This window comes from Hemiscyllium ocellatum, chromosome 39 (assembly GCF_020745735.1).
Source record: "Hemiscyllium ocellatum isolate sHemOce1 chromosome 39, sHemOce1.pat.X.cur, whole genome shotgun sequence".
Taxonomy (NCBI): domain Eukaryota; kingdom Metazoa; phylum Chordata; class Chondrichthyes; order Orectolobiformes; family Hemiscylliidae; genus Hemiscyllium; species Hemiscyllium ocellatum.
Genome location: NC_083439.1, coordinates 8,678,448 through 8,691,778, shown reverse-complemented (window position 1 = coordinate 8,691,778; position 13,331 = coordinate 8,678,448). Strand labels below are relative to the sequence as shown.

The following is a 13,331-nucleotide window of genomic DNA, read 5'->3' as shown; positions in this document are numbered from 1 at the left end:
ACCTCCCTGATGTTCATGTGCCTGTACTTCACGTGTGGAGCTGGGTAATGAATGAAGCTCCGAAAGCTAGTGTGCTTCCAATTAAACTTGTTGGACTATAACCTGGTGTTGTGTGATTTTTAACTTTGTACACCCCAGTCCAACACCGGCATCTCCAAATCAGGAAGATATTTGACTGTGAGGGACACCATACTTTAACACAGCCCACACAAATCTCCCAGAGTCCAGCAGGGCAGGGACTAACTGCTGCAGCCAAACTTTGCTGGTTAAGATCAACCTAGTTGGCACTTTTCAGGGATGACACCTGGGATCTCGGATTCAGAATGGGTTAGTTATGCCAGGGCAATAAGTCAAGTGGAATCTCCACTATCCACATTCCAAGTATTTGTCTTCCTGAATACCAGACAAAACAAAACCTGATGGAGAGTCTCGGACATGATTTCCTCTCACTGCTCCGCAAACCAGAATCAATCACATGAAAAGAGGAAGTTTACATAAAGTCAACCTGTGCATTGCACCAGAGGGAAACCTGGTTGATTCACAACCACTACCACATCACTGGAAGTTTTCTTTGTAGAATTTGAAGCCAAAATGTTCACACTGAGCTTTGATTGTTTTAGCCAGGACAGGGGAACCACAAAAGAAAACATGGACTTTCCCTTTTCCTTCTTCAGCAATCTTTTGGAAAACCTACAAAAAGTTAAAAACACATTGTCTTTGTAATGCTTTGAGATTTGTTGTCACGCTACTTATAACTATATCAACTACTGGACGCTGACCCTCCAACCCCATAGCATCAGTATGGACTTCACCAGTTTTCTCATTTGCCCCCTCCCACCTTATCCCAGCTCCAACCTTCCAGCTCAGCAGTGCCCTCATGACCTGTCCTACCTGTCCATCTTCCTTCCCACCTATCCACTCCACCCTCCCCTCTGACCTAACACCATTATCCCCACCTTCATTTACCTATTGCACTCTCAGTGACCTTCCCCCCCCCATCCCACTACCCCTCCCCTCCCATTTATCTCACCATCCCCTCGGCTCACAGCCTCATTCCTGATGAAGGGCTTTTGCCCAAAATGTTGACTCTCCTGCTCTTCAGATGCTGCCTGACCTGCTGTGCTTTTCCAGCACCACACTCTCAACTCTAATCCCAGCAACTACACTCCTCACTTTTGCTTCCTGGACACTGACCACCAATCCGTCACAATTCACTTGGGGAAGTGCATGGGTATCAGTTCCTATTGGTCCTAGCGTTACCACCAATTTGAAAATTTAACTGAACTACCAAAACAAAACAAATACATATCAGGTTTTGACCATTAACAAGGAATTAAATGTTTATCATAACCAATTTAATTTTCTTAACCAATGACTGAAAATTGAAAAACAGAATTACTAATTTATGACTATACACTTAAACATCACCCATTCTAAAATACCGCACACAAAAGGTACACAAATAGAAACAGGTAAGACGCAAATATTACAGGTGCAAAAATATATAATCAGGGAAACACCGTTCTGTAACCCCAGTCTAAATTTAAAAAAGGGATGAATTGCTTTCACAATGAAGTGACCATGTTATCTGCACAGCAATGATCAGGCGTTGGTTCACTGGGAAGGAGGAAGAGATGGAGGACGGGAAAGATTTCTGGTTGGAAGAGCTGCTCCTTTTTTTGAGGTAATTTAGCTGTTGGAGGTGATTTCCTTGAATTCCAGGAGCAGCAATTCCTGTTGTATACGCTGTTGCATTGTTTCGGAATTTCGGGGAAAAAAAAGGTCAAAACGACAGCAGTTTAAAAGGGAGAACGGCAGACAAAGGAAGCACATGGTGAGGACAGTGCAGTAGAGAGAGAGAGAGAGAGAGAACGAGAACGAGAACGAGAATGAGAACGAGAACGAGAACCTGCACAGTTACTGCCTTTGCTGTTTGAATTCATGTATCGCTGGACATCGGAGCGCAACTGGGAAAATTAACACACAGTGAAATTCACAACTAATCTTGGAGGAACTGTTGGGCGAAGTTCACAGCACAGTATCAGATAAGTTAATTGTTGTTTTAAGTCTGTCCAAGAGAAAGGCTGCAGTAGTGAGTATAGTGGATTCTTTCTTGATTATATGTTTTTGGAGATAAGTCTCTTGATTAAATTTAAAATATAAGCCATAGCTATTAATTTAACCTGGGGCAGTGTTTGTAGAGGAATAAGACGGTGTTATTTTCTGGGTCTGTAGATTGTGAAGGAGCAAAAATGGCCTTTTCAGTGATATGTACTTCTTGTCAGATGTGGGAGTTTAAAGAGAGTTTAAGGGTTACTGCGGATTATATCTGCCATAAATGCTATTGGATGTGAATCTTGTCAGATCGAGTGGATCGGTTGGAGAGACAGGTAGGAGCGATGAGGAATGTGATGGATGGCAGTTATAGGAATGGGGAAAAATCTCAGATACAGTCACACAGATGGATTAACTCCAGGAAGGGCAAGAGAGGTCGGCACCTAGGGCAGGAGTTTTATGCGGTTTTGGAAAATGTAGGGGGTGATGGATTCTCAGGGCAACATAGCACGAACAGCCAAGTTTCTGGTATTGAGACTGGCTCTAATGCAACGAGAGGTATGCCGACTTCCAATAGATCAATTGTGTTAGGGGATTCTGTAGTCAGAGGTACAGACAGACATTTCTGTGGCCAGCAGAGAAAAAGCAGAATGGTGTGTTGCTTCCCTGGTGCCAGGATTAAGGATGTCTCAGAGAGGGTGCAGAACGTTATCACGGGGGAGAGGGGCCAGCAGGAGGTCATTGTCCACATTGGAACCAACAACATTGGAAGGGAAAAGGTTGAGACTCTGAAGGGAGATTACAGAGAGTTAGGCAGAAATTTAAAAATGAGGTCCTCAAGGGTAGTAATATCTGGATTACTCTCAGTGCTATGAGCGAGTGAGGGCAGGAATAGGAGGATAGAGCAGATGTATGCATGGCTGAGGAGCTGGTGTATGGGAGAAGGATTCACATTTTTGGATCATTGGAATCTCTTTTAGGGTAGAAGTGACCTGTACAAGAAGTACGGATTGCACCTAAATTGGAAGGGGGCTAATATACTGGCAGGGAAATTTGCAAGAACTGCTTGGGAGGATTTAAACTAGTAAGGTGGGACACAGGGAGATAGTGAGGAAAGAGATCGAACTGAGATGGGTACAGTTGAGAACAGAAGTGAGTCAAACAGTCAGGGCAGGCAAGGACAAGGTAGGAGTAATAAATTGAACTGCATTTATTTCAATACAAGGGGCCTAACAGGGAAGGCAGATGAACTCAGGGCATGGTTAGCAACATGGGACTGGGATATCATAGCAATTATAGAAACATGGCTCAGGGATGGGCAGGACTGGCAGCTTAATGTTCCAGGATACAAATGCTCCGGGAAGGATGGAAAGGGAGGCAAGAGAGGAGGGGGGTGGGGGCGTGGCATTTTTGATAAGGGATAGCATTACAGCTGTGCTGAGGGAGGATATTCCTGGAAATACAGCCAGGGAAGTTATTTGGGTGGAACTGAGAAATAAGAAAGGGATGATCACCTTATTGGGATTGTATTATAGACCCCCCAGTAGTCAGAGGGAAATTGAGAAACAAACTTGTAAGGAGATCTCCACTATCTGTAAGAATAATAGGGTAGTTATGGTCGGGGATTTTAACTTTCCAAACATCGACTGGGATTTCCATAGTGTTAAAGGTTTAGATGGAGAGAAATTTCTGAAGTGTGTACAAGACAATTTTCTGATTCAGTATGTGGATGTACCTACTAGAGAAGGTGCAAAACCTGACCTACTCTTGGGAAATAAGGCAGGGCAGGTGACTGAGGTGTCAGTGGGGGAGCACTTTGGGGCCAGCGACCATAATTCTATTTGTTTTAAAATAGTGATGGAAAAGGACAGATCAGATCTAAAAGTTGAAGTTCTAAATTGGAGAAAGGCCAAATTTGACGGTACTGGCAAGAACTTTCGAAAGCTGATTGGAGGCAGATGTTTGAAGGTAAAACGACTGCTGGAAAATGGGAAGCCTTCAGAAATGAGATAACAAGAATCCAGAGAAAGTATATTCCTGTCAGGGTGAAAGGGAAGGCTGGTAGGTATAGGGAATGCTGGATGACTAAAGAAATGGAGGGTTTGGTTAAGAAAAAGAAGAAAGCATATGTCAGGTATAGACAGGATAGATCGAGTGAGTCCTTAGAAGAGTATAAAGAAAGTAGGAGTATATTTAAGAGGGAAATCAGGAGGGCAAAATGGGGACATGAGATAGCTTTGGCAAATAGAATTAAGGAGAATTGAAAGGGTTTTACAAATATATTCAGAAAAAAGGGTAACTAGGGAGAGAATAGGGCCCCTCAAAGATCAGCAAGGCAGCCTTTATGTGGAGCCACAGAAAATGGGGGAGATACTAAATGAATATTTGGCATCAGTATTTACTGTGGAAAAGGATATGGAAGATATAGACTGTAGGGAAATAGATGGTGATGTCTTGCAAAATGTCCAGATTACAGAGGAGGAAGTGCTGGATGTCTTGAAATGGTTAAAACTGGATAAATCCCTAGGACCTGATCAGGTGTACCCGAGAACTCTGTGGGAAGATAGAGAAGTGATTGCTGGGCCTCTTGCTGAGATATTTGTATCATCGATAGTCACAGGTGAGGTGCTGGAAGACTGGGGGTTGGCAAACGTGGTGCTACTGTTTAAGAAGGGTGGTAAGGACAAGCCAGGGAACTATAGACCGGTGAGCCTGACCTCGGTGGTGGGCAAGTTGTTGGAGGGAATCCAGAGGGACAGGATGTCCATGTATTTGGAAAGGCAAGGACTGATTCGGGATAGTCAACATGGCTTTGTGCGTGGGAAATCATCTCTCACAAGCTTGATTGAGTTTTTTGAAGAAGTAACAAAGAAGATTGATGAGGGCAGAGCAGTAGATGTGACCTGTATGGACTTCAGTAAGGCATTCAACAAGGTTCCCCATGGGAGACTGATTAGCAAGGTTAGGTTTCATGGAATGCAGGGAGAACTAGCCATTTTAATACAGAACTGGTTCAAAGGTAGAAGACAGAGGGTGATGGTGGAGGGTTGTTTTTCAGACTGGAGGCCTGTGACCAGTGGAGTGCTACAAGGATCGGTGCTGGGCCCTCTACTTTTTGTCATTTACATAAATGATTTGGATGCGAGCATAAGAGGTACAGTTAGTAAGTTTGCAGATGACACCAAAATTGGAGGTGTAGTGGACAGCGAAGAAGGTTACCTCAGATTACAACAGGATTTGGACCAGATGGGCCAATGGGCTGAGAAGTGGCAGATGGAGTTTAATTCAGATGCTGCATTTTGGGAAAGCAAATCTTAGCAGGACTTATACACATAATGGTAAGGTCCTAGGGAGTGTTACTGAACAAAGAGACCTTGGAGTGCAGGTTCATAGTTCTTTGAAAGTGGAGTCACAAGTAGATAGGATAGTGAAGAAGGCTTTTGGTATGCTTTCCTTTATTGGTCAGAGTATTGAGTACAGGAGTTGGGAGGTCATGTTGTGGCTGTACAGGACATTGGTTAGGCCACTGTTGGACTATTGTGTGCAATTCTGGTCTCCTTTCTATCGGAAAGATGTTGTGAAACTTGAAAGGGTTCAGAAAAGATTTACAAGGATGTTGCCAGGGTTGGAGGATCTGAGCCACAGGGAGAAACTGAAGAGGCTGGGGCTGTTTTCCCTGGAGCGTCGGAGGCTGAGGGGTGACCTTATAGAGGTTTACAAAATGATGAGGGGCATAGATAGGATAAATAGACAAAATCTTTTCCCTGGGGTCGGAGAGTCCAGAACTAGAGAGCATAGGTTTAGGGTGAGAGGGGAAAAATATAAAAGAGACCTAAGGGGCAACTTTTTCACGCAGAGGGTGGTACATGTATGGAATGAGGAAGTGGTGGTGGCTGGTACAATTGCAACATTTAAGAGGCATTTGAATGGGTATATGAATAGGAAGGGTTTGGAGGGATATGGGCCAGGTGCTGGCAGGTGGGATTAGATTGGGTTGGCATATCTGGTCGGCATGGACGGGTTGGATCAAAGGGTCTGTTTCCGTGCTGTACATCTCTATGACTCTATAACTCTAAGAGTGGTGGGGAGGGGGGAACAGAGAGAGCAGGGAGAGTAGGTCAGGAGAGGCAGAGGTGCAGCAGAAGGAAGAGGAGAAGAAAGACGGATCTGTTGATAGAGATTGAGATGAAGCAATGTGAAAGAAAGTTCAAGTGAAGCTTAAGCGCTGGCACATTGTCGGGTGTGACGGCTTGTTACTAAGGTGTAGACTCTGTCGTGTCTAAGTCCAACACTTCAGCTAAGAAGTGAGAACGATGCAATAAATATTCAGTTTGAATCACTTTGAACCCATTCCAGGATTTGAACACTACTCTAGCTTGACTGTGCAGTGCATTGGGAAAGGCTCAGCTCATTACAACTCTTGCTTGAAGTTAAAATTTTTGATTTCTTTGACCTAAATGGACTGAAAATCTAATTAGTTCATCCGCAGTCCCACAGGAAGTGAGTTTAGCCATCAATTGTTTCACTAGCAATGCAGGAAACCTCGAAATGTGAATTAGCAGAAATAAAGCACTCAGGCAAATGCCACAAACTCCCCTGCGGAGGGTTAATAAAGGCAAGGTTACTGCTGCTGATGTTGAGCGACTACAGGTTTTACAACATATTATTAAAATACCTCTTAATGCAACTTTTCTTGTAGTGCATTAGTGATTGTTACTGTAAAACATGTATCATTAGATTAAATTGCTGTCTCGGCTTTGATACGCATTTCACACCCACATAATTACTGTCTGAAATCGATAGTATAGAGGAGAGATAGGGAGAATAAAAATCAATGATTTACAGCTCCAACAAGAGAGCAATCAACGTGTCACTCTGTCATAATCTAAAAGCTCTTTTTACAGTTGTTATGTAATTTAAGATGCTGTGTAAAGTGTCTGTGCTATAAATTATTTTTAATGTGTCTATTCAACATTTTGCTTTTTGAATACAAAAACGCTGGTGCATACACTATATTCCACAAGTGACAATTACCAGTTTATATATTCAAATTAACATTCTCTTCTTGTCCCTTTCTTTCTTTCTACTCCTTGTTATTGTTATTTTGTAATAAAGCCAGGCATTTTAATAGAACACCGTGCTTATATACCCGAATTATTCCACTGCCTCACACTCCAAACCAGCAACATTCAGCTTTGAAAGGCAGGAGGTGACAGCACACCAAAATGTTTTGTGATGAGTTCGAAAGCCACTTTACCCCAATTGAGGCTGAACAGTGATTCGGATGGAGCACAGGTCTGCAGGAACTGGGAAATTTAAAGCTGTCAGGGTAATTTTGATACCTGCCTCTGGGTTTAAGGCATTGCAAGTAGCAAAGATTGTTGGAGCAACCAATAAGGGTTGACAATGCTAGTCTGCACACCTTCCTCTGCTCCTTTAATACACCCCTGATATACTATTCTTTGTCCAAACTTTGATTCCTTTGCCATACCATGTTCTTATATGACTGAATTTGTATAACCTTTGTAATTTGTTTTGAAAATGTAACATATTTTAAGTTTAGATTTTGAACTTTAGTTAATAGTATACAAGTTTTCTATGTATCTGAAGTTAACAATTAAAATAAATACTTCTGGAGCAATGGTGATTTCTTCTAAAACAGTTTGTGAGAGCCTTTCAAGGATCCTAATGGGTTCTTGTTTTCAGAATTTAGAATTAGCTTTATTGCCACATGTACTCACATGAGTACAGAGAAAAATTTACAAGTCCCAACTAACTTTGTCAGTCTTACATCTGTGCTCAGCAAGGTTTTAGAAAGAATTCTGAAGGATAAGATTTATGACTATTTGGAAAAGCATAGCATGTTTGAATGCAGTCAGCATGACTTTGTGAGGGACAGGTTTACCTCACAAAACTTTTTGAGTTCTTTGAGAAGGTGATGAGACAAGCTGACGAAGGTCGAGCAGTGGATGTGGTGTATATGGACTTCAGCAAGGCGTTTGATAAGGTTTCCCATGGTAGGCTCATTCATAAAGTCAGGAGGTATGGGATACAGGGAGGTTTGGCTGTCTGGATTCAGAATTGGTTGGCTAACAGAAGGCAGAGAGCGGCTGTAGACGGAAAGTATTCTGCCTGGAGGTCAGTGGTGAGTGGTGTCCCACAGGCCTTTGTTCTTGGGCCTCTCTGCTCTTTGTAGTTTGTATAAATGACTTGGACAAGGAGATTGAGGGGTGGGTTAGTAAACTTGCCGATGACACAAAGACTGGAGTTGCCGTTGATAGTATCGAGGGCTATTGCAGGCTGCAGCACGACATAGACAGGATGCAGAGCTGGGCTGAGAGATGACAAATGGAGTTCAACCCAGATAATTGCAAAGTGATGCATTTTGGAAGGTCGAACTTGAATGTTGAATTTTGGATTAAAGACAGGATTCTTGGCAGTGTGGAGGAACAGAGGGATCTTGGTGTTGATTAGATTAGATTAGATTAGATTACTTACAGTGTGGAAACAGGCCCTTCGGCCCAACAAGTCCACACCGACCCGCCGAAGCGCAACCCACCCATACCCCTACATATACCCCTTACCTAACACTACGAGCAATTTAGCATAGCCAATTCACCTGACCCGCACATCTTTGGACTGTGGGAGGAAACCGGAGCACCCGGAGGAAACCCACGCAGACACAGGGAGAACGTGCAAACACCACACAGTCAGTCGCCTGAGGTGGGAATTGAACCCAGGTCCCTGGCGCTGTGAGGCAGCAGTGCTAACCACTGTGCCACCGTGCCGCCCAAGTGCTTAGATCCCTTGAAGTTGCCACCCAAGCAGATAGGGTTGTTAAGAAAGCATGTGGTGTTTTGGCTTTCATTAACAGAAGGATCGAATTTAAGAGCCACAAGGTTTTGCTGCAGCCCTACAAGATCCTGGTGAGATCACACTTGGAATATTGTATCCAGTTCTGGTCACCCTATTATAGGAAAGATATGGAGGCTTTGGAGAGGATGCAAAGAAGGTTTATCAGGATGCTGCCTGGATTGGAGGGTTTGTCTTACGAAGAGAGGCTGACAAAGCTCAGACTTTTCTCTCTGGAGAGAAGTAGGAAGAGAGGTGACCTGATCGAGGTATACAAGGTAATGAGAGGCATGGATAGAGTCAATAGCCAGAGACTTTTCCGCAAGGCAGGATCGAATGGCACGAAGATTCATAGTTTTAAGGTATTAGGAGGAAGGTATAGAGACATCAGGCCTAGGTTCTTTATGCAGAGAGTTGTGAATGTATGAATGTGTTGCCAGCGGTGTTAATGGAAGCAGAGTCATTAGGGACATAGTCCTCAGCATTACATTGTGGGCCAAAGGGCCTGTTCTGTGCTGTACTTTTCTCTGTTCTATGCCATCTTAGGAGAAAAATATCTAGGTATAGAATCTTATAGGAGCTAGCAACGTAGACAATAGTATCTCAACGTTTCAGTTGGAAATTTCTGGATTAGGAGGTTTGTCAACTTAAGGGAAATAAATACCCTTAGCTTAGAGAAAGAGATTTTTCATTTTGAGTTTTGCTTTGAGTGGGGCAACTCCTTGAAGTCCTTCCATGGAGATGCAGGTATAGAACAGTGCTGCTGAGAAGGGAAGAATATAGTCAAACTAGATTATCTGAGAGTAAGGAATAACTGTTAGTCCCAGGCTGGAAGTGTTAGGATAAAACTGTGCGGAGGACTTGAAGCTTTAGGTGTATGATATGCTCCTGAAAGAAGCTCTCAGCATTTGCACGTTAAGAGTTAAAGGTGTAGCTATCTTAAACCTATCGAGATGTTAGAGAAAGAGTACTGGTCTGAGTACTGTACAAGCATTGCTGCTGTTGGATATTGTATAAGGGACTTGTTTTTCTTTTTCCAGGATTGGTAAAGGAAAGTTTTGGGATTATACTTGTACTGTGAGTTTAAAACTCTCCGAATTTGTGTTATAAGTAAATTGATTGATTTATTCTATATTCATTTGTTTTGCTTAATAAACTTCTGTTTTATTGTTAAAATGAAATCTGCAACACCCAGTGCATTTGATTCTGTGAAAGACAATCTCATTAAAACCAAAACAAAGCAACATAGGATCTATCAAAGGAGATTGGATTCTGGGATCTGACTTGTTCAGTAGCATCAGCGAGGATTGTAATACTTGGTGCTGAGATGTCTTTTTTGATGACATTCTTGTGAAGCAGTTTAATCCATTGCTGGAAATGCAAGTTGCTGATGTTGGCCTACCTCCTGATAGTGGGAACGTTCAAAGGTAGAATGACTGAGCTACTGTTTAAGTGTTACTGCTGATATCTGGATCGGTTTGCATTATATGCAAATATGCAGTTCTCAGAATTTACATTGGAACTGATTCCACTATATTAATAGGTGTAGAAGTCTCATATTGACTTGAATCTGTATCCCTGTGGACTATATTATCATTACCAATACTCAGAGTAGGCAGGGCAAAACCATCAGCCTAGGCCAATATCAACGCAAAGGATTGAAGACTGGGGCTAACCTGGTTAATTCTACTCGAGATTTATAGCTCACTATCCCTCCTCATATTTTGAAAGATCTTCACAAATTCTCTCCCCCTTGCACTTTATAAAATTTGTTCCTGGAATGCAAGTAATTTTGACAAGGTCAGCATTTAGTCTCCATTTCTAACTTCACTGCAGGAAATGATGATGAACTGCCATTTGAATCATTACAGTGCACGTGTTTTAGGCATCGCCAGTACTTTCTGTTCTATAACATTTATAAGTAGCTTCCTTCACCATTTCAGAAGGCAGTTAAGAGGCAATCACATTACCGTGGATCTGAAAGCCAGACACAGTGAGGAGAGCAGATTACCTCCCCTGAAAGACATCAGTAATCCATATGGATTTGCCACAGTCTTACTGTTTCATGATCATTATCATTGGTGAAGCCAATATTTAATTCCCATTTCATTAATTATTGTAATTTGAATTTCCCCAGGTGCTGGTAGTAGGATTTGAACTCTTGTCCATAGTATAATTTCAGGGGTCTGGATTCTGATCCAGTAACATTACCACTGTTACCATCACCCAAGGAACATACCACAGAATCAATTAAATGAAAAGGTGACGGGGGATTATTCAAGAAGCAGAATGAGTGGGGAGAGTGAGAGAGGGCTTAACAAGCAAACAAGATACTGTTAGACATCTTTTTTTTAAAGTTTAGATTCCCTACAGAATGGAAAAAGGCCCTTTGGCCCAACAAGTCCACACTGACCCTCTGCAGAGTAACCCACCCCCACTACGTTTACCTCTGACTATGTGTGATTTAGCAAGGCCAATTCACCTAACCTGCACATCTCTGGATTGTGGGAGGAAACCACAAGGCAGACACAGGGAGAATGTGCAAACTCCACACAGACAGTCACCCAAGGCAGGAATCAAATCCAGGTCCCTGACACTGTGAGGCAGCAATGCTAACCACTGAGCCACGATGCCACCCCTCTGAAATAATCTTTTTACCAGACTATGGAGGGAAGCATAAAAACAATTAGAAATATGAAAACAATTACAAAGTTACATTCACTAATATAGTGAGAAGAAAAAGGGAAGAGAGAAGATGGTTTGAAATCCTATAGACAAAACCTACTATTAAATGGATGCTTTAACGAACTGTTTTCTCATTTCATTACATGTCACCTCAAACAGTGCAATCTGCTGCATTTGCCATAGGAATCAGCCCATCCATCTATTCCCTGCATGTCAACAGATACAACTGATAGCCTTATAACACTGCCGTGCAGAAAAGATCCAGAAGGAGAAGTCAGAACCAACCCAGAAATTAAAGCGACCTGGAGATCAGGCAGACGGAAGGCATTTCTGCTTGGCACCAACAGTGCAATAAAACACAGACTTTATCTATAGCATGCTAGATTAGAAAAATAAAATTGCTTTCTTTTAGGTCATGGGAAATTGGGTGTCATTAGCTCAGCCAACGTTTATTGCCTTTCCTTCTTGCCCTGCAGCAGGTGATGCTGAGCTGCTTTCTTTAACGGGTCTGCCATCCTTGGAGTGTAGGGACACCCACAATGCTTTTTGGAAGGGAATTCCAAAAGTTTGACCTGATAACACTGAAGGAACAGTGATCTAGTTGCAAATTACGCTGATGTGTGGCTCAGAGGGGAGACCAACATGTGTTGGTGATCTGTCCCTGTAGGTCATAGAGTGGCAGGTTTGGACGGTGCTGTTGGAAGGATCTTGGTGAGTTACTGGTGTTATATTTCATATGGAAAAGCATGTGGCACCCTGAGTAGAGATCGGAAATGTCACATTGTCTGTCCTCTCCTACTCTCGTGAACTCATTCCTTCTGTGTCACCCCACTCTCCCGCTTTCTGTCACCCCACGTGCAGTTCTCCTTTCTCTGACACCTCCTCAGGGTAGAGGCAATAAAGCCAGTTGTGGCATCTCCTGCTGAGATCACCGAACAAATCCCCACTGAGCTAAAAATCTGACTGCCCGACAAAGACAGTGTCCCATTTACTTCTTTTAACCCTCTGAAGGTGAAAACGCTTACCTTGGCCCAGTCTGGACGACCTGGCTGTGTTCTGGTTCGCAAGCCTGTAATGGAATCACGGTTCTCCTTCTTAGCTAACAGATCCAGAGCCATCTGTAAACCTAAAGCCTTCATGTCATTTTTACTGAGAGCTGAGGTCATGTACATGTGCATCTCCAAGAATCTACCTGCACATTGGGAGAAAGAAACAACAAACTTCACAATTCTGGAATTTGACCACACCATCAGTTTTGATCACAGTCACATCATTTTTGACAAATTATTTATGTTTGATCATGGGACATCAGCATCACTCGCTAGGTCAGCACTTCTTGCCCATCCCCAGTTGAAGCTAAGAGTTAACTACATTGCTGTGAGTCTGGAGTCACATGTAGGTCAGACAGCGTAAGGATAGTATATTTCTTTCCTTGAAGAACGTGAGTGAACTAAATTTTTTTTATAATCATCAACAGTAGTTACATGGTCACCATTTGGCTGGCTTTTTAACTGCAGATTCTTTTTTTAAATCAAATTTCACCATCTGTTATGGTAGAATATGAACTCATGTCCCAAAACATTAGCCTGGAGATTTGGATTTTGAGTCCAATGATTTATCATTGTGCCATCACCTCCCCTGTCAGACATATATAAATGATTACGTCTTGGTATACAGGGACAATTTAAAAGTCTGCAGATAACTGAAAACTTACAAGCATTATAAACTGGGTGAAGGGT

The 13,331-nt window shown here is 42.6% G+C and overlaps 1 protein-coding gene across 1 annotated transcript in view; it reads right to left on the bottom strand.

Annotated features, from left to right (window-relative positions):
• Positions 1-555: 555 nt before the first annotated feature.
• nox5 (NADPH oxidase, EF-hand calcium binding domain 5) overlaps positions 556-13,331 on the bottom strand; it is a 75,335-nt gene continuing 62,559 nt past the window's right edge. Inside the window, exons 15-16 of the mRNA XM_060852848.1 lie at positions 12,618-12,784; positions 556-690 (exon numbers count right to left, since the gene is read on the bottom strand). Of these exons, the coding sequence (XP_060708831.1) occupies positions 556-690; positions 12,618-12,784 (302 nt within the window). The remainder of the gene's footprint in view (positions 691-12,617; positions 12,785-13,331) is intronic.